At 37.7% G+C, this 20,417-nt stretch overlaps 2 protein-coding genes across 2 annotated transcripts in view; one reads left to right on the top strand and one right to left on the bottom strand.

Annotated features, from left to right (window-relative positions):
- The window catches only part of Slc39a9 (solute carrier family 39 member 9), a 47,453-nt gene extending 44,217 nt beyond the window's left edge, over positions 1-3,236 (bottom strand). Inside the window, 2 exon segments of the mRNA XM_047539554.1 lie at positions 2,470-2,534; positions 2,537-3,236. Of these exon segments, the coding sequence (XP_047395510.1) occupies positions 2,470-2,534; positions 2,537-2,564 (93 nt within the window). The 5' untranslated portion in view covers positions 2,565-3,236.
- A 344-nt stretch (positions 3,237-3,580) lies between these two features.
- Erh (ERH mRNA splicing and mitosis factor) lies at positions 3,581-19,631 on the top strand. Its single transcript, XM_047536035.1, has 4 exons — positions 3,581-3,685; positions 6,907-6,994; positions 13,133-13,253; positions 19,092-19,631. The coding sequence occupies exons 1-4, from the start codon at positions 3,683-3,685 to the stop codon at positions 19,192-19,194; spliced, it is 315 nt and encodes a 104-aa protein (XP_047391991.1). The 5' UTR covers positions 3,581-3,682; the 3' UTR covers positions 19,195-19,631.
- Positions 19,632-20,417: the final 786 nt, after the last annotated feature.

Below are 20,417 nucleotides of genomic sequence, written 5' to 3'. Positions count from 1 at the left end.
TGCTTCCCAGTTCCCCCACGAAAGAAGCTTATTTATTATCTTGCTAGTTTCGTGACATATCAATCTATAATGGTAGCATCAAAAGCAAAAAAAAAAATGTTAGCTCCAAGGAGATGGAAAACGTCACTTGAATTTTTAAAATGTTTTTGACTAAGTTCTATATAACTTTTATTTACACTTAAACAGTTCAAAAGCATGGCTCCTTCCATCATAATAAATGATATTGTGAATGCTGATTTATAGCATTTTAAGACCTACATCTGGAAAAAGACCACTTGACTATCAACTTGGAAAGCTGTGAATGCCATGGGTTACTATGCCATGGGTCTGGTTAATAACATCACTCATGTAGACATTTCCTTTCAGTAAAAAAGAAAACAGCACATACCTGCATTTTTCAAGGATATTCAAGAAAGTTTGAAAAGATACTAAAATTGGAAAAGTTGAAAGCACTGTATAGAATTTTAAAAAGATTTAGCAGAATATGAGGGTGCACACCTGTAGTCCAGTTACTTGGGGAGGCTGAGGCAGAAGGATCACTTGAGCCAAGGGGCTTGATGTCAACCCAGGAAACAATATAACCCCATTTCAAAAACAAAAAAGAAAACAAAAACAACAACAACAACAAAAAAATGCTTTCCAGTTTGCTTATTTGAATTAATTATAATTCTTCATAAATGTTACTTTGGTAAGTCTTTAAAATAAAAACCAACTCAAATCTCACAAATGCTAAACCTAATACTGTCAATTCAATTCTAATGTAGTTAAAAGAACATTTTTAATATTAGAGGGTAGACAGCAGGCTCATAAAGTACTAGACAGGCAGGCAGGTAGGTAGGTACCCAGAAGAGTAAAGTGGGCTTCACAGGCCTCCAAGAACTGCTGCCTTGAGAGAATACAAGTAAAAAACAGCAACACTAAACATTCTGCTATCTAATAAGTTAAGTCTGTGGGCTGAATTTGTACATGGGCTAACGTTGTACATGTACTATGTACTTTTGGTGCAATGCACAGAGTGGCTAAGAATTGCTCTGAGTCAGAACTTATATACTTGATATTGCCCAAGTTTCACAATCTGTCTGTTGTTTCCTCTTCTGTACCTTGGTGAGTTTAAGTGAAGTAAAGTAACATGTATAATGGGGGGTAACGTTATCATTAGATACTGAGGAATTCAGATAAAAAAGGAAACAGAAAAGGAGCAGCAACAATTCAAGCCTCTTTTCCATCTGGCTATGGGCTTCATTTTCCTCAAACTTGAAATCCCTCATCCCTCCTTCTTTCCCACCCACAGAATATTTTCTTCACCAGCAAGGCCTCTTCTTTAGGGTCCTTCAAGGCTTACCTCATACTTCATCCATAACTTCCCTTTCCTTTGAAAGCATTTTCATGATTGTCACTGAGGCGAGAGCCTATTTTACTGCTGATCTCTAGGGCAAACTCATTAAATCTCGTTCCCTCTGAATATAGTAGTTTTTCTTCCCAAATTTTTGAACCCTGTGTACTTTAACTCTCTATAACAATCTTAAAGAACCTATCTGCATTTCATTGAACACTTTCATCTATCCTCCTTCCCCACTGATATTTAGAAATGATACCTAACAAATTAACCAAAATGTCAAAACACTAACCAAAGGTTCATTTCTAAGCAGATTTGAAAACAAACTAAGGACATTCATTTCAATGCTCTGCTTCTTTGAAAGGAAATGTAAAGTAAGAACAATATAATTTAAGCCAGGCGCAGTGTAATCCCAGAGACTGGAGAGGCTGAAGCAGGAGGACCACAAGTTCAAAGCCAGCCTTGGCAATTTAACAAGGCCCTAAGTGACTCAGTAAGAACCCGTCTCAAAAAGGGCTGGGGATTAGCTCAGTGGTAAAGCACCTCTTGGTTCAATCCCTAGTACCAAAAAAAAAAAAAAAAAAAAAAAAAAACCAAAAGTTAGTTTTTTTTCCTCATAAATTTACTGTAGTACAGTATTTAAAAAAAAAAAAAAAGCTGCCTTAGCTTGAGTTTCCCTAAAAAGAGAAAAATTATCAAAAAAATCTGCTTGATTTTCCCAAAAAGAGAAATTATCACATTGATACACTGATTTAAACTTATGAACAAATAATATTTTCCACATTTCTTCATAACAATCTGGTACCTTCATTCATGAAACCTCTAGGAATCAACAGAAATGTGATAGCTCCTCTCTCCAGGAATATGCACAGAGCCCCAAATATTTTTAGACAATTTCAGGGGATTCAGAATATTCCAGGGTCTCCAGTGGAGTATCCACTCTTCCCAGAGTAAGATTTCTAGTGCTGAATATGAGATTTGCTCCTATCATGAAATGTTTTGTACCTTTAACAATGAGTCTTCCTTATAAGACCTTTAGCTTTGTGATTAACTAGGGAAGCGGCTTCCCTCGGCAACTATCACTACTTCTAGAAGCCATCCTGATAAACTGGCAGAAATTGAGACTTTCTTACCTCTGAGAAATTAACAGCCAAGGGAATGATTCCAGCCACGTAACATCCCACCAACATAGCCAAGACAGCAGACTAATGGAGATGAAATCATCCATTCTGCCCTCTTTTATTCACCCACCACCACCAGACTTCAAAATTCCAGAGGCTTCAAAAGGTGCTTAACGTGTGGTGGTTCCAAGGGAACAAAGTGGGCTTTCCAGTTCTTTCGGCCTCCCCACCTGCAGATGTGTTCACGAGGCACCTCTTTCTCTTGAATGTACTTATAAAGAGCCCCTTTTTGTTGATACTAGCACCGGAGAAAACTTTGAGCAGTCTTAGTTCCTGGATTCTCGTGGGTTAAGAGATGTGGGAAATTTGTGCGAAAGAGCGATTTCTTCAACCGTTGGAATGAGGGTGGCACAACGGGCCCACTCCCTCTACAGACAACGTCCCAAGTAGCAGCAGGAAAAGGAGGAAAAGCCAAGCGAACCTGTGCGTTTTCTCCGCGCCCCTGTTTACCTAGGGTGACCAGCTGGTGATCCGCCCCCCACCAGGACTGGGACTAGCCCACCAATCCCAGCAAACTCCCTTCAATTCTAAAGGGGGAAAAGGAGTCTTGCAGGTCTTAAACGATGGGTCCTCGGGATTCAGCAGCAAAGCTGATGCAAAGCTGTCTCTGCCCTATACCCGATGCTGCCCATGGTACTCCACTCCGCCGGGCCTTGACCCGGAGTCACAGATACTACAGCGGCCATGGCCGCCAAGTGGCACCTCTTCATTACACCCACTTCCGGATTGTCTCACGCCTCCTCCTTAGGGGGCACTTCCGGGTTACAACCGATCTATAGCCCGGTATACTTATATTGCCGCCATTTTTGAGTAGGGCTAATGAAAGATCGCTGTTGTCACTGTCTAAACTGGTGATCACTTTAGCCGTATGTATGAAGCATGGGGTACAGAAGACAGCGTAATGAAAGAAAAACTTCTTCCTAAAGCTCCGAAACTTTTCCTTACGTAGTTCATCGCCCTTATAAAAGATGGCTGAAGCAGCGTCAATATCTGCTCTAGCTGCCGGAAATGAGTGCACCTCTATGGTCCAAAGGCTTTTTTGCGTCGCTCTTCCGACGACTTCCTGTGGCTCCTCTCGCGGGGATTGGCTGTTGGCGGCGTTGTGGCTGAGCTCGTGTGCGGCGGCGGTATCGGCAGCGGCTGCAGCAAGAAAGAGTTTGGCGCGATGGTGAGGAAAGGCCTCAGCGGCTACCCGAGCCCCCCAACCTTTGGGGCAATCTCCGCCCGTATATCTTCCTATCCTTTCCGCCCCAAACATCTTTCTCCAGCGTGCTGCTCCCGACCCTGCAGTTCGTGGGTCGACCCTTCTTCCTCTTCCCGCCGCGGAGACGCCGGGCCTGGCTTTAGGCCCCGCACCCGGGTCCGCCTTGCCGTGGCGCGCCCGCCTGTTGGTTGGGTCAAGGCGTGCAGTGGGCCTGAGAGTGCGCTTTCTCCCGAGTGCTAGTTGGTGGAGGAAGGCCTGGGGATGGTGTTCTTTGCCTCCAAATACTCAAGCCTGCTGTAGGAACAATGGCCGAGGGGTGTTTCCGAAACTGACAGATTTGTCAGCTTCCTGTACCCCGCGTGTGGGCCAGGCGGGGTCGTACTTGCTTTGTAGTGTGCTTCTTCAGCCATTCCCTTTTGTTTTCCTGCACTTGGCCTTTTAAAAATAATGTAATAATAATTTTTTCTTTTTTCTAAGATCTCTAGGTGCATTATTTATTGTTTCAGTCAACTGCAGTCCCGTTCTTGCACTTATTTATTTTCTTGGGGCCAGAATCTGAAAAGATAGGCTCAGCCTGGGGTTCAGGCCTTTTAGAATCTGATTGGGGTGATAGTAGAGTGGGTGGGTTTTTCGTTTGTTTTGTTTTTAAATCAAAAGAGAGATGCTTACAGGGATTACAGGGACTCGGGATTATTCTACACTTACCCTTTCTTTTCTAGTTGCTGCAATTATTGTTAACGAGTTAACTTTTAAGTTGTACTTTTCTGAGTTTTTTCAGTGTTTGACCCAGCATAGGCGTCAAAGGAGGACTGCAAATTGAAGGCCAGGTTTTAGTTCCTATTTTGCCATAACTAGCAGTGTGACCTTGACTGAGTCATTCTACCTGAGTTTCCTTCTTTCTCTACCTGTATTTCACTATTTGGTATTGTATTAAAATATTTAAATTCTGAGAAAGTGACAGTAACTAATATCAATCCACTTTTATTGGACAATTGTCAGCGACAGCTTTTTTTTTTTTTGGTTTGTTTTAACTTTGGGGAAAGCATTTGAAACTAATTAGCAAACTGTATGTATTGTAATATTTCTGCAACAACAATAGGTTTATAATTTAGTTGGAAAGAAAAGGTACCCAAGAAAAGGTACAAAGAAGCTTTACTGAGTACCTACAGGCAATAAGTGAACTCCACCTTTGAAAAGGAGTCATTAAGGACTCAGAGACCTTTGTCCCTTAGATACCTCTTTAGGGTTCATGTGTGTGGGACTTTGCTTTTCAAAACCAGATTAACTGTTCATCGGACTGAATAACTGCTTTTTTGTAATCAGAATAAGGTTTCTATTAAGGAAATTTTGCATTAACTTTTTCCTGATTTGCGTTTTACAGTCTCTTATCAAAAAAAAAAAATGCTCATATTTTTGGTCATTTCCTTGAGAAAGGTTCATAAGAAAGTCAAGGACCAATACTGTCCAGAAGGAAGAAAACCAGTAAGCCAAAGAGACCAAAAGTGGTTTGGGAGGTATTATGTATGATCTTCAAAAAATTGTTAATAGGAAAACACTGCTGCTTTAAAAAAAAAAAAAAAAAAAAAAAGACATTTTGACTACAGTTTTTAAAATTTAGTCACATTTCATCATAGTTTTTTGGGGGATGGGGAGGGTGGTACCGAGGGTTGAATTTAGGGAACAGACCACTGAGCCACATCCCCAGCGCTATTTTGTATTTTATTTAGAGACAGGGTCTCACTGAGTGGCTTAATGCTTCATGTTACTGAGACTGGCTTTGAACTCTCCATCCTCTTACTTCAGCCTCCTGAGCCTCTGGGATTATAGGCGTGCACCACTGCACCCTGCTCATAGTAGTTTTTAATCCTTTTATCTGAGGGAGTATACCGAAAATAGTAAACTTTGCACACTGGTTCATTTTAAGACTAGATAGGAAAAGCAATATATCATGTAACTATTTCTATGTGTTACTCTTTCAAATAAATTAGTCTTTAATTTGCATTAGAATTAGAACAAAATGAATATAGTAGCAACTGGTATAGCTAGGGTATAGGTCAAGCCCTGTTGCAAGAGTGCTATAGTGTGGCAAATGATACAGAAATCCCCCCAGCCATCCCCACTCTCACACGCTAGGCAAGTGAACCCAGAGCTTTATTTTAGTATTTTATTAATCAACTTTATGTACATGGCAAAAAAAAAAATGTACAGGGGGTAATCTCAATAAAAGTAGTGATTCTCAACTGAGCAATATTCTCCCTACCCCCCAGGGACATTTGGCAATATCTAGAAATATTTTTGGATTTCACAACTTGGGGGGGGAGTGTTTGTCATATCTAGTGGGGATAGGCCAGGGATGCTGCTAAATATCCTACAATACCCAGAGAATCATCTATCCCAAAATGTAATAGAGTTGGAAATGAGAAACCCTGAAATTGACCCACCAACAAAAACCATGTTACCTGGTGAATGTGAGAGGAAAGCCATAAATCTATCTGCTGTTCTTCAGGCATATTCATATTTCTTACTGTTTTAAATCAGTCTAACAGTTTCATGAATCTAGTGTTAAAGACAAATGATTTTGCTGTAAGCTCCTGAAGGCAAATCATCTACCAGGTGAATGGTTTAATGGATTTTTTTAGGGCAGTACTAATTTTATACAACCAGTTTTGTCTTATGCCTTGATGTTAGAGTATAACCCCTGTATAAAATACTACTCCACCATTGTGCTAAAGTTGGAAAAAGAACATTGGTGATAAAGTGCTTGGAATGATTTTTCTTTTTCTGAGTTTTATTAGGGACTCAATAGAGCTGAAGATAAAAAGTGACCAGTGGAGTCAGCAAACCTTAGTAGGTTTATAATTTAATTGGAAAGAAAAGGCAGTACAAAGGAGCTTTTGCTGAGTACCTACAGGCAATAAGTGAACTCCACCTTTGAGAAAGAGTCATTAAGGACTCAGAGACCTTGGTCCCTTAGGAGACTTTACAGGAGAGACGTGAATGCAGCTGTTAATACCACACTTGGGCCAAGGCCTAAATATTGTAGGATGAACAACTGGATCAATTACCTTTTAAGAACTGACAATCATATATTGTCTGACAATCACAAATAGGGAATTCTGCGTTGTACTGTGAATTTCTCAAATGCAAGTCAGAAACTTATATTGTAATTGCTTTTTCCCCTATAGTCTCACACCATTTTGCTGGTACAGCCAACCAAGAGGCCAGAGGGCAGAACTTACGCTGACTATGAGTCTGTGAATGAATGCATGGAAGGTAAGTGTAACCCTAATCAAGGAGTACAAGTCTTTGAGAGTTTTTTCCCACCCTGACATTCTTTATTAAAATATGTCTCATTTGGGAACTGGACTTTTGCCTCTAAATTACTTGAATTGTTAATTTGAGTAGGGGAAGTAAATATTAGAGTAGACCATATTTGTTAGATTTTCATACATTTAAATGTATATACTGTGTTTTCTTTGCTGTAAATATTACTTTAATGTTTTAAATCAAGCTTATTGTTTTGTGAATTTTTATTATCATTATTTTGTTATATTGCATTATATAAATATAGATATCCCTTGTATATTCTGGTTAAACTTCAGCTCCATGGAGTGGTTAAGGCAGGCTCTGGGGTTGGCCTCTGAACCCAATAGCCTGTCCATTAAACAAATAAACATTAAAAGCTGTTTAGATTTGGTTACAGTCCATCAGACTTTGTTAGAAAATAAACAATAGCTTAGAGAGTATAGGCTAAAGAAACCAAATCAACACAGTTTATTAACCATTTGATAAACTGACATCACCTGAAGGGAGCTATTAGCCTTTAATGTTTCTTTACTCAGTAAACCCCATTAGAGTACATGGATTGGGTATTCACAAGTCAAAACTAACTGGATTATACCTAAAATCTGTCATGTAAAACCAATAATGAGTATAAGTGAGAAAAAGTACTTGTAATCAGGTATCTTTTAGGAAGCAAACTAAAGTCCATAGTTTACAGTGGAGTTTATTCTTTACATAGTACAGTTTTATAGATTTTGCCAAATTCATGAGGTCATGGATTCACCATTATAGTATCATATGAAATACTTTTGCAGCCCTAAAAATTACCTGTGCTCCACCTGTTCATTCTTCACTACCCCACTCTCCAGATCGCTGACAACCAGTGGTCTTATTATTGTCTCCATAGTTTTGCCTTTTTTAGAAAGTCTTTCCTCAGTGTTCTTGAAGGATTGGTCCAGGATCCCATCAGTTACCAAAATCTGCAAATGTTAAATCCCTTACATAAAATGGTGTAGCATTTGTATGTAACCTATACACACCCTCCTGCGTACTTTAAATTATCTCTTAGATTATTTATAATACTTCATATAGTGTAAACGCAGTGTAAACACTTGTTAAACTTATTGTTTAGAGAATGATGACAAAGAAAAGTGTATGTTTAATATAAATGCAATTTCTTTTTTCAGATGTTTTCAATTCATAGTTGAATGCATGGATGCCAAATCTGTGTATATGAAGGGCTGACTGTACTGGTTCTTTATCACATGTAGCCTTTTCATGCTGGCTTCTTTCATCTAACAATATGCATTTAGGGTTCTTCCATGTCTTGTCATGATTTGATAGCTCCTTTTATTTTTTTTTTCTCTTTTTTAAAATTAGAAGTAATGATTTATTTTCCATTTTAGAAAGTTAAAAAATGAGGAGCCAAGGGTGTAATTCAGTGATGTCAGTGATAAAGCACTGAACTAGCATGCATGCAATCCTGGGTTCCATCCCCAGTGCTGTTTTAAAAAAAAAAGTTAAAAATGTTAAAGCAGAATTACTGAATCAGTTCTCACATAGTAATTGTCAAACGGTAATTTTCTTGGTTTATTTTCTTTCTTATATTAATATTCTTCTGTAAACCAGCACTTTTCCTCCCTAATCCCCCCACCCCCAAATTTTTATAAATGAAAACTTTTTAGAGCAGCTTTAGGTTTATTAAAAAAAAAAAAAATTGGGAAGTAGAGTTCCAAGGACCCCCTTTCCTTCTCCTCTCCCACTTTCCCTTATTACTACTTTTTGTATTAGTGTGATACATTTGTTGCAATTGGTGAACCAATATTGATACATTCATTAAAATTCACAGTACACATTAGGGTTCACTTTATTTTTTTATATTTTTTTAGTTGTCAATGGACATTTTTATTTATTTATTTATTTGTCTGTGGTGCCGAGAATTGAACCCAGTGTCCCATGCATTTTAGGCAAACGCTATACCACTGAGCCAAAACCCCAACCCCTAAGGTTCACTTTTTGGTTTGAACATTTTATAGACTTTGTTATATGTATAACGGCATGTATCTGCCTTATGCTATCATACAGAAACACGCTACCCTGCAAATATGGTGTTCTATCTATAACTTCCTCCAAACCACTAGCACCCACTGTCTTTAGTTTACTGTCTCTAGTTCTGCCATTTCCAAAATGTCATGTTAATTTTAATTGTAGGTGGACAAAATACCTTTATTTTATTTATTTATGTGTTAGGCTGAGGATCAAACCCAGTGCCTCCAATGTGCCAGGCAAGTGCTCTACCACTGAGCTACCACCCCAGACCTCACCTATATTTTTTCATGGTTTTATAGCTCGTTTCTTTTTATCATTGAATAATATTCCATTGTATGGACAGTTTGATTATCCTTTTACCTATTTAAGAACATCTTGGTTGCTGCTTTTTTGGCAATTATTAAAGTTGCAGGGGTTTATTGTGGATGTATTTTCAGCTCATTTGGGTAAAAACCTAGTAGCATGATTATTGAATCATGTGGTTAAGACTATTGTTTGTTTTGGTAAGAAACTACCAGACTGTCTTCCAAAGGGGCTGTATCATTTCATGTCCTCACCAGAAATGAATGAGAGTTCCTTTCACTCTACATCCTTGCCAGTGTTTGGTGGTATCATTACTTCAAGCTTAAACCATTCTAATAAGTGTGTGGAGTTGACCAGTGATGTACGATGTTGAACATTTTTTTTAAATGCTTATTTGCCGTCTGATTCTTTGGTGAGGTGTCTATTCAGATCTTCTGTCCACTTTTTTATTGAGTGTATTATTGAATCTTAGAAGTTCTTGATGTATTTTGGATACAAGTCCTTTATCACACAATGTGTATTGCAAAGATTTTTTTGTCTTAGTTTCTTGATAGTGTCCGTTGCAACATGGAAATTAATTTCATGAAATCCAACTTACGTGTTTTTTCTTTCATTACTTATGATTTGACATCTAAGAAACCATTGGTCTAATCAAAGTTTTTCTAAGACTTTTTTTTTTTTTGATGCCAGGAATTGAACCCAGGGTGCTTAACCATTGAGTGACATCCCCAGCCCCTTTTTTTTTTCTTTTCTTATAATGTTTTATTTTGATACAGGGTCTTGCTGAGTTATTTAGGGCCTTGCCAACTTGCTGAAGCTGGCTTTGGACTTGAATTCTGCCTTAGGCTCCGAAGCTGCCGAGATTACAGGTGTGCACCACCATGCCCAGCTTTCCAAGACATTTTATCATTTTACCAATTACTTTTAGGTCTCTGGTTCATTTTGAATGAATATTTATTTATGGTATGAGGAATGGACCCAACTTCATTCTTCTGCTTATATGTAACTATTCAGTTGTGTTAGCACTGTTTGTTGAAGACCATTCTTAATCCATTGAGTTTTTTTGGCACCGTTAATGAAAGGCAGTTGACTATAAATGTGCAGGTTTGTTTCTGGACTCATTTCTGTTCCATTGATCTGTGTGTTTGTCCTTGGGCTAGTATCACTCTCTCAATTATGATAATTTTGTAATAAGTCTTAAATCAGAACTTTGTTCTTTTTGAAATAGTTTGGTTATCCTGAGTCTCTTGAATTTCCATGTCAAGTTCAGGATCAACTTGTCAGTCTCTCCAAAAGCAGCTCGATGTAGGTCAGTTGTGGGGAGTATTACCATCTTTCTCTCTCCCTCTCCCTCTTTTCTCTCTCTCTCTCTCTCCCTCTCTCCCTCTCTCCCCTTCTCCCCCTCTCCCTCTCTCTCTCCCTCTCTCTCCCTCCCCCTCTCTCCCCCCCTCTCCCTCTCCCTCTCCCTCTCCCTCTCCCTCTCCCTCTCCCTCTCCCTCTCCCTCTCCCTCTCCCTCTCTCCCTCCCTCTCTCCAGTACTGAGGATTGAAACCCTAGGGGCTCACACATGCCAAGTGAGCACTCTTACCCTAACCTACATTCCCAGCTCTTTTTAAATTTTATTTAGGTCTTTACTTTCAGTGACATTTTGTAGTTTTGATGTACAAGTCTTGTGCTTCTTTTTATTAAATTTGCTCCCAAGAACTGTTACTCTTTTTTATACTGTTGTAAGTGGAGTTTTCCTTATTTCATTTTCAGGTCGTTTATTGTTAGGTGTAGAAATACAGTTGGTTCTATTATGTTGGTTTTTTTTGTCTTGTTTTTTGTTTTTGCTACTGGGGATTGAACCCCAGGGTCGCTTAACACTGAACTCTATCCTCAGCCCTTTTTTACGTATTATTTATTTAGAAACAGAGTCTTGCTGCCTCGTTGCATAGTACCTTAATAAGTTGCTGAGGCTGACTTTGAACTCAAAATCTTCTGTCTCATTCTCCCAAGCTACTGGGATTACAGGCATGCACCACTATGCCTAGCTCATATGTTGATCTTAACTGTAATTTTGCTGTACTTATTCGTTGGTTCTGATAGATTTTTTGGTGGTTTCCTTAGGATGTTCTGTTCAACAGAGATAGTTGTACTTCTCTTGCAGATATAAATGCCTGATTTCTCTCTTTCTTGCCTAATCATCCTTGCTGAATATGTAGTACAGTGTTGAATGGAAGTGGCTAGAGTAGATGCTTTAGTCTTCTTCCTAATCTAAGCAGAAAAGCATCAAGTGTAATGGTAACTATGAATCAATGCCTTTTTATGGCGAACAGTGAATTTATTTTATTGGTTTTTATGCCCTTTCCAGATAATGTGCTCTGTAGACAATTACATTAGTAATGCGATTTTGCTTATTTTAGTATCTTTATATTTTGGAATACTGAGAAGTATATTACACGTTTTAATGCTTTATATGCATTATTTCACATAACCCTCCCAACCCTGTGAAAAGAGGTACTATTGTTGTCTCCCTTTGACAGGTAAGGCTTATTTATGGGTAGAGTCATTTGTCCAGGATTTCATGATTATAAACAGACAGCTGGAGTTCAGGTCTGTTATAGTCTAGCATCCAGAATCTTAAGTACCATATTAAGATAAACTTCAAGCTGGTTGTGGTAGCACATGTCTATGATCCTAATGACTCTGGAGGCTAAGACAGGAGGATTGCAAGTTTAAATAAGACCAGCCTCAACAACTTAGTGAGACCCTGTATAAAATAAAAAATAAAAAGGGCTAGGGATGTGTGGCTCAGTCTGCAGATGTGTGGTTCAGTGGCTTAGTGGTTGAGTATCCCTGACTTCAATCCTTGGTATCAAAAAAAAAAAAATTAGGGTAAGCTTTAACCTCATTACCAATTTTTATTGTTTTTTGTTTGTTTGTTTGTTTTTTGTTTTTTAATTGCATCAAAATCCAAAGGCAAAATACTCATTTGTCACCCATCCTTCCAATGTGTGGTGTTTTTCATTACATACTTCGTGGTTATAGGAAGACTTACTGAATAATCTGATGTTATAAACCACAGTGTTACCCTTTTTTTGTGTGTGTATGCTAGAGATCAAGCCCACACATGCTAGGCAAGTGTTCTACCAGTGAGCTGCATCCTTAGGCCTAAGTCACCATTTTTTTGAACCATCAGATGACAAACCTTTAAAGCCCATTTAGCTCCAGTGGTTTGAAGTAATCATTTTATTCTTAAGGCACAAAATGGCTACCAACATTCTAGTGGATTTTTTTTTTTTTTTAATGTTACTACTGGGGCTGGAGCTGGGGCTGTACCTCAGTGGTAGAATGTCTGCCTTGCACATGGGAGGCACTGGGCTTGATCCTCAGCACCACATAAAAAATTAAGTTATGGTCTGGTGCTGTGGCTCAGTCATAGAGCACTTGCCTGGCATGTGTGAGACACTGTCTTCAATTCTCAGCACCACATAAAAATAAACAAAATAAAAGTATTGTATCCATCTACAACTAAAAAAAAAGTTTTTTTAAAGTTACTAGTGGCAGGGCCAGGGAGATAGCTCAGTTGGTAGAGTGCTTGCCTTGCAAGCATAAGGCCCTGGGTTCGATCCCCAGCACCACATAAAAGAAAAAAATTAGTAGTGGCAGTAATTAAAATGATCAATCTACCGTTCTTTTCCCAGTTCAGTTTTACTGAAATATATCGACATAAAGAACTACTCTTATATAATCTTTTGCAGTTGTAAGTTCTTGATTTTTTTCCTCCTCACTTAGGAGTTTGTAAAATGTATGAAGAACATCTGAAGAGAATGAATCCCAACAGCCCCTCTATCACATACGATATCAGTCAGTTGTTTGATTTCATCGATGATCTGGCAGACCTCAGCTGTCTTGTGTGAGTATTAGCTACCGTATCTTTAACTTGCATTTTTGTATTGTACATCTATTTGAGGTGGTTTATATTGGGAGTTCACTGTGTGTTTGACATTTATCTTTGCATTTTGCATACTTTATACTAGTTATTTCACTTACATATACGTCATAAATTGATAACAATGCCAAAGGTGCAGGGATGTCTTAAAACTTTGCTAATTGATAGCATTACTATTGCAGAGAGACTTCTAATTAAGAAATTTCATATCCTAATTTTTTTTATACCTAATCCTTTTCTTAGGCTTCCACACCTTCCAGTCTTTGTCTTAAAGCAGTTAGCTTTGAATTAAAACTAAGACTATTCTCTTTTTTAAAAAACTTAAATATATATAGGATCGAAATTTAATTTTAATCCTATTTTGTGTAAACATATTTATTTTGGTTTACTGGAATGAGTTTTTTTTTTTTAAATCCATGTTTTCTATTCTCTGTGATTTGTCAGATTTTTAAAATATTTTTTTGTTATAACAATGTTTTACAGTCATAATTTGCTTATCACCATTATTACTGAGGAGCATAAAGTGTTAGAGAGTGACTTAATCTTCTCACCATTTGTGAATGAGAAACTAACTGTAAATACAGCTCATTTTACAGAGGAAAATGGAAGCACTTTAGGATGACATTCAGTCACCATCAAGTGCTTGAAAACTTACTGCATGTCAGGCACTGTGTTAGAATGTGAGGGAGCAGTGTTGAAAACATAGGACCTACCCACAGGCACTTCTGAACCATTACTGCAGGATGAGTGAATGAGATATTCAAAATTGGGAGATTGATAATGATGAGGTCTGTGGATCTGGCCAAGGAGGAGCAGGGAAATAAGAAGTTTGAAAATGAGTGCAAGGCACTGAGGGGCCTAGGTATCAACAGAATCATCTACTAGATATGAAATCACCAATAACTTGTGTTTTTACTGTCTAAAATTTAAGAACAAGAAACTGTGTTTTTGTTCACTACTATATCCCCAGTATCTAGAATAGAATTTGAAACATAGTTAGCACTGAGTAAATATTGGTTGCATGTCATCCATATAATAGGATTTGAAGTACAGTTTATTAAAATGATTGATAAATTCTGGGCTGGGGAGATAGCTCAGTTGGTAGAGTACTTGTCTTGCAAGCATAAGGCCCTGGGTTCGATCCCCAGCACCGCAAAAAAAAAAAAAAGATTGGTAAATTGTTTAGAGAGCTAAATTCTCTAAACAAAGGTGAAAGACCTTTATGCTAAATTTTGGAGGATTTTATATTAGAAGTCTTGAAATTATATAACTGATCAACTTCGAGATTTATAATTGTCCTAAGTGTATTAACGTTGAGAAATTTTTACACTTGGAATTAAAAACTGACTAGATGCTTCAGTTGGAACTTAAGGCTTTAATAAGAGTTCATATATAGAACCTTCTATCTTTGAATTATTGGTTGATTTTTAAAAACTAACAGTTATCTTCATGATTTTTTAAGACATCACTTAGTCAGATATCAGTTATCTAATCCTAATGCTCTGAACTTTGGTGCTCATTCCCAGTAAATGGGAAGTAATTTAAAGCTAAGGATTGTTTTACTCACACTGGGAGAGGCTGTGGTTAAGAGCTTACTGGAGTTTCTGAATTAAACATAGCTGAATTTGAATCTTAGCACCATTAGTTAACTCCTTTGGGCAAGTTAACTCAGCATTGCTAAACCTTAGTTTGCTCATTTGTAAAATTTGTTTATTATTTATTTATTGGCACTGGGCATTGAACCCAGGGGCACTTAGCCAATGACCCACATCCCTAGCTCTTTTATATTTTATTTTGAGACAGGGTCTCACCAAGTTACTGAAGCCCTCACTAAATTGATGAGGCTGGCCTTAAACTTGTGATCCTCCTACCTCAGACTCTTGAGTTGCTGGGATTACTGGCATGAGCCATGGTGCTGGCTCATTTGTAAAATTTACTTAAATCTACTTCCCAAGACAATTTATGAGGCCCAAGTGCTTGCTTAACACATCAATAGCAGATATATAACAAGAACTCCATTTTTAACTAGATTGATGGAGTCAGAACAGGATTTTATTGTGTTCTGTAAAATTCGTCACAAATTTGTGAATTTATGAATTTCAGTTTAACAACTATATTGTACTGTTAACCAATAAAAATCTTTAGGGTTTTTGGCAATATAAAAAGCACACAAAGTAAAATACTGATTATAAAGGACATTCTGCAAGCATGTTATTCATGATAGGACATAACTGTGTTGTTAAATGTAAACCAGAAACCATATCTAGCATGCTAAGATGTTATTACTATTACCTAGATAATTCTTTGCAGCTCACGTAGTTTAGGTATAAGATTCATGGTAATCTGCAGTTAATTATCTCTTTAAAAAACTGTAAGTTGTAGCCTAAGTTATGTTTCTGTTTCTAATGTTAAAATTGAATTTAGGATTTAGACCATTTTTCCCACATGACTTTGATTATATCCCTTTTGTTATTTGAATATTCTAGAGAAAGGAAGTATTTCCAAAGGGGTCACCTACTGTTGTGACACTTCTGTAAGCACATATCCCATATCTTGCCCTCCCCCCCACCCTTTTTTTCTTTTGAGATGTGGTCTCAATGTATTACCCAGATTGGTCCTGCTTCTCCTCTTAATCAAAGATAATTTGAACTGTTACTTCTCAGACCAGGGATTGAGTCCATTTTGGGTTTGTAAATTGTTGTATTCCTTGCTCTATTAAATTTGTATAGCCAAAAAAAAAAAAAAAGATTTTCAAAGATTTGTTTTTGTTTGTTTGACCAAGACATTAGAATGAATTGGACAAACCTTTCCTGTGTTCATGTATGAATACACTACCAATGAAACTCTACATCATGTACAACCACAAGAATGGAATCATAATTAAAATTAGTATGTATATATAATATGTCAAAATACACTCTACTGTCTACATATCTAAAAAGAACAAATGAAAAGAAAACTCTGTGGCCACGAGCTAGGACCTTTTTTCCCCCCTTTCTCTCTTTTTTTTTTTTTTGTCTTGGGGATTGAACTCAGGGACACTCAACCACTGAGCCACATCTCCAGGCCTTTTTTGTACTTTATTTAGAGACAGTGTCTCGCTTGAGTTGCTTAGTTCCTCGCCGTTGCTGAGGCTGGCTTTGAACTTTCGATCCTCCTGCCACGGCCTCCCAAGCCACTGGGATTACAGGCATGTGCCACTGCACCCAGCTTCTTTTTCTCTTTTGCAGTATTGGGGATTAAACCCAGGGCCTTGTGTATGATAGGCAAGCACTCCACCACTGAGCTACATTCCCAGCCCTTTATTTTAAGAGAGGGTGTCTCTTAAGTTGCCAGGACTGTTCTCGAATTTTCAATCCTTCTGCCTCACTCTAACCCAGGACTTTTTAAAATCCTTTTCCCCAAAATCCCTTATTTAAAGCATTTTAGAGGTAGGGGTGTGCAGCTCAATGGTAGAGAACTTGCCTAGCATGCCAGACCCAGGTTGAATCATCAGTACCACAAGAAAGAAATCATTAAACTAAAAAACAGTATAGAAGAAAACGGAATATGTAACTTGACTGAGATAATGAAAAGGTACTTCTAATCAGGAAAACAACCTGTTGTCAGCAGAGACAGTACTGATTTCTTGGCTCAGACCTTCAGGTTGTTTGAGCCTACATTCATTTACTGTAACAGTGGGCGAAAAATTCATTTGTACCAACAGCTAGGAATTTTATTAATATACTTAACATTTAATTGTCACATTTTCAAGTGCCAGTTAAAAGCCATCAACTGACAGCCTTTTGTAAAGAAGGCATTATTACTATTTCATGAGCTGGAAAATAGCTTGCCGGAATGATTTTATGGGGTGGAATGGTCTAAATCTCTCCCACCCAGATGAGATGGTTCTGAGAAATTCTGTCCCTTTTGAATCCTTTTTCAATGTTAATATAAATACTATAGTCTCTTCTCCACACCCTAAAGTAGACTAGGTTTATTTAGGTAGGAAACCTGAACAGACGACAGTAAAAGAAAATTCTCACTTTTTAGAGTGTTCTCATTGTAACAAGGATGCTTAGGAGAAAACCAAATATTTCTTTATATTTGATTAAGGATTTTACAGATCAGAAAACTGCATTTTTTAATAAACCAGTTCTGGCCTTATCATTCACAGGAAAAATATGATGTTTATTATATAAAGCATTCCTACTTTGGAATTTGTTTCCCTTGCCAAAAGTTGGTGTGTGAGTTAACAGTGAGGACTCCGGCTTTAGGAGCGTAAAGCTCTTACTTGCCCAGCATCACTTAGCTGTTAAGTTGCTTCACTTCTTTGCACCTTTGTTTCCTCGCTTGTGAAAAAATAATGATAATTGTACCTTCTAACAGGGTTATTACAAAAAGGATGAAGTGAGTTATTTCAGATAACATATTTAAAACAATACCTAGTATTTGGTAAAGTCTGAATAAAAGTACTTTTATTGGTATAATTTTTTACTTAGAAATTAAAAAATGAAGCTTCTGGCTAAAATGAGGTAATAACTGATAAATCAGATATTTTGTTTTTCTAAGGTAACTCTAAGGTATCTTCTTAGGCAAACTAAATGAACCCCTAAAAGCAAACCAGGTCTTTGACCTCTCTGGGATGCTGTGCAGTGTTCCCACCAGGTGGTGCACACAGCTTTGAAACACTTCTTTGTATAATCTCTGGTGACTTACTGCTTTTTTATACTACAACTGTAGTTGAGAACTCATATGAAGAATGTATTACTTAACAGCTAAATTTCAGTTGTAGGTCAGTTGGAAGGTTTCTCTTTTTCCAAGTCTTGCAAGATAATCTTAAGAAGTGATTGGCTATTAAATGTACTATGGGCTCTGGAAACATTCAGAGTCCCATGGAAGTTTTACTGCTAGTGCTGTTCATCACACCTTCACCCTTCTCTTCTGCCAAGAGAGCTTTTGGAGCTTGCTTTGTGTTCTGAAAATTCTCTTCCACAGGCCTCATAGTATTTATTTTCTTGTGGCACTGGGGATAGAACTCAGAGAAACTTGACCTGAGCCACATCCCCAGCCCTTTTTTTTTATTTTTTTGAGACAGGATCTTGTTAAGTTGCCCAGACTGTCTTCAAACTTAGGATCTTTTTGCCTCCCATGTATCTGGAATTATAGGTATGAACCACTGCACCCAGACCTAGTGTTATTTATCTTCAAAAGAAATGCTAAAATATAGCTTATTAGAATTCCTTCTGTGATACTTTTTGCAGGGGAGGGCCGGAGGTGTAGCTCAGTGGTAGAGTGCTTGCCTGACATATACATGAGGCCCTGGGTTCAATCCCCAGCACTGTTAAAAAATATATATATACAGGAAAAAATCAACAGGAACTCTTTTCCAATATGTGTTTTTTAAGATTCCTAAATCTTAAATTAATTCAAAAATAAATTTAGCAAATCTAAACTTTATACTAGTGTTTGGTTTTGTTTTTTAATCACAAAAGGAACTGTAAAAATAGAAACTACGTGGGAGAAAGAACACATGGTTTCTGGTGGTACTCTGCTGAGAAGTAGAAATGTAACATATTGAGCATTTAACTTAACAGCTCTGGGCCTTGGTTTCTTTTTTCATTATAAGATTATACTAGGTGATCTGAAGTTCATATTGGTTAAAATTTAGCAGCTATATAAGCAACTTTTTCAACATTTCATTAAGATCACATATGGGAATGTGCACATCAGTACCATCATTGGGCAGTTATAATTTGAGGCTTTAAACACATGTCAGTAATTGACCACTATAACTTTGCTTATGACCTTTCTGTTCCTCAGTTACCGAGCTGATACCCAGACATACCAGCCTTATAACAAAGACTGGATCAAAGAGAAGATCTACGTGCTCCTTCGTCGGCAGGCCCAACAGGCTGGGAAATAATTGAGCTGGAAGCATTAGGGGGCTGGGGGTGGGCTTGGAACACAGGTGTGTACAGCGTGCTGTAGTGAAAGTTTTGTATTATAGTAATCCTGTTTCCATTTTGTTACACTCTGGCCAAGATTGAATGTATTAGATGAAATGTGAGGGTCTTTGAGGATCTTTTCAATCTGAAACCCCCGTTGCCCCTTTTTTCTTTTTTCTTTCTTTCTTTTTTTTTTTTTTTTTTTTTTTACTTAAACATTTTTATGACGATTTAGGTTGCAGTTGCTCTTTGTCAGTTTATGTTGGTTCCAGTCCTTCGAACTGTTCATATCTGCTTTATAACATTCACTGTACTAATCCTTCAAGATCGGGTGGGGGGTGGTGACACAGTTTAGTTATGTCCTCAAGATAAAGTCTTAGTGAAAAATAAATAAATGTTCTTTAGTTATGGTTTCTCACTGAGTGATTTTTTAAATTTTTTTATTTCCAAACATTTGGATTACCTTAAAAAGCATTATCAGTTTTAAACCAGTAGGCCACTACACAAAAAGAATTTGAGGCAAGTTAATGTGCTGTGAACACATTTTGCTGTTGTTTATATGAAACTAATAAGCTATTACCTCATTTGTCCCACATTCAGCAAATCTCATTTGTAGCTCCAAAACTTGTATCTACATTGTTGCAAACATCATACAGACACTCCTGGACACAATGGGATTATGACTTTAACTCACTAGAAGTTAAAAATATCCTAAATCCAGTGTATTTAATATTCCTAAACCGTGGAACACAGTAGAGTATGGTAGTTTCCCCTTGTGGTCTTGTGGCCAACTAGGAGCTGCAGGTCAGTGCCATTACCCAGCATCACTCTACTGAATGCATATGACTTTCATACTATCTTAAGTCCCGGACCATCTGTAAAAGATTTTCTGGAAAAATAGCTTGCCTGCTGCAGCAGTCAAATGAGCTCCTTGGCTTTGACCAAGTACTCCTTCTGGGAGGTCCTTGGGCCATTTTCAGAGCCTTCAGCAGTTGAATATTCATTTTCCACTTCTGTATGGAAGCCATATGGGTGAGGGAAGGTCCACAGAAAAGTCCAAAATAGTCTTCCTAAAAGAGTCATGTTGTGATTTAAACTCACCATATTGTACTTCCAGTCATCAGGTATGTGGATATTCCCTTATTCTGTTATCACTTCACCAGGGGCTAGTATCTTAACACACATCCTTCAGTTTGGTGGG

This window comes from Sciurus carolinensis, chromosome 2 (genome assembly GCF_902686445.1).
Source record: "Sciurus carolinensis chromosome 2, mSciCar1.2, whole genome shotgun sequence".
NCBI lineage: Eukaryota > Metazoa > Chordata > Mammalia > Rodentia > Sciuridae > Sciurus > Sciurus carolinensis.
Note: the sequence above shows the minus strand (reverse complement) of the source record. Positions and strands in the feature narration are given on the sequence as shown.

Coding starts and splice junctions, on each gene's coding strand:
- Erh (XM_047536035.1), top strand. Junction 6,995..13,132: donor TGTGAATGAATGCATGGAAG/GTAAGTGTAACC, acceptor CTCCTCACTTAG/GAGTTTGTAAAATGTATGAA. Junction 13,254..19,091: donor GCAGACCTCAGCTGTCTTGT/GTGAGTATTAGC, acceptor TCTGTTCCTCAG/TTACCGAGCTGATACCCAGA.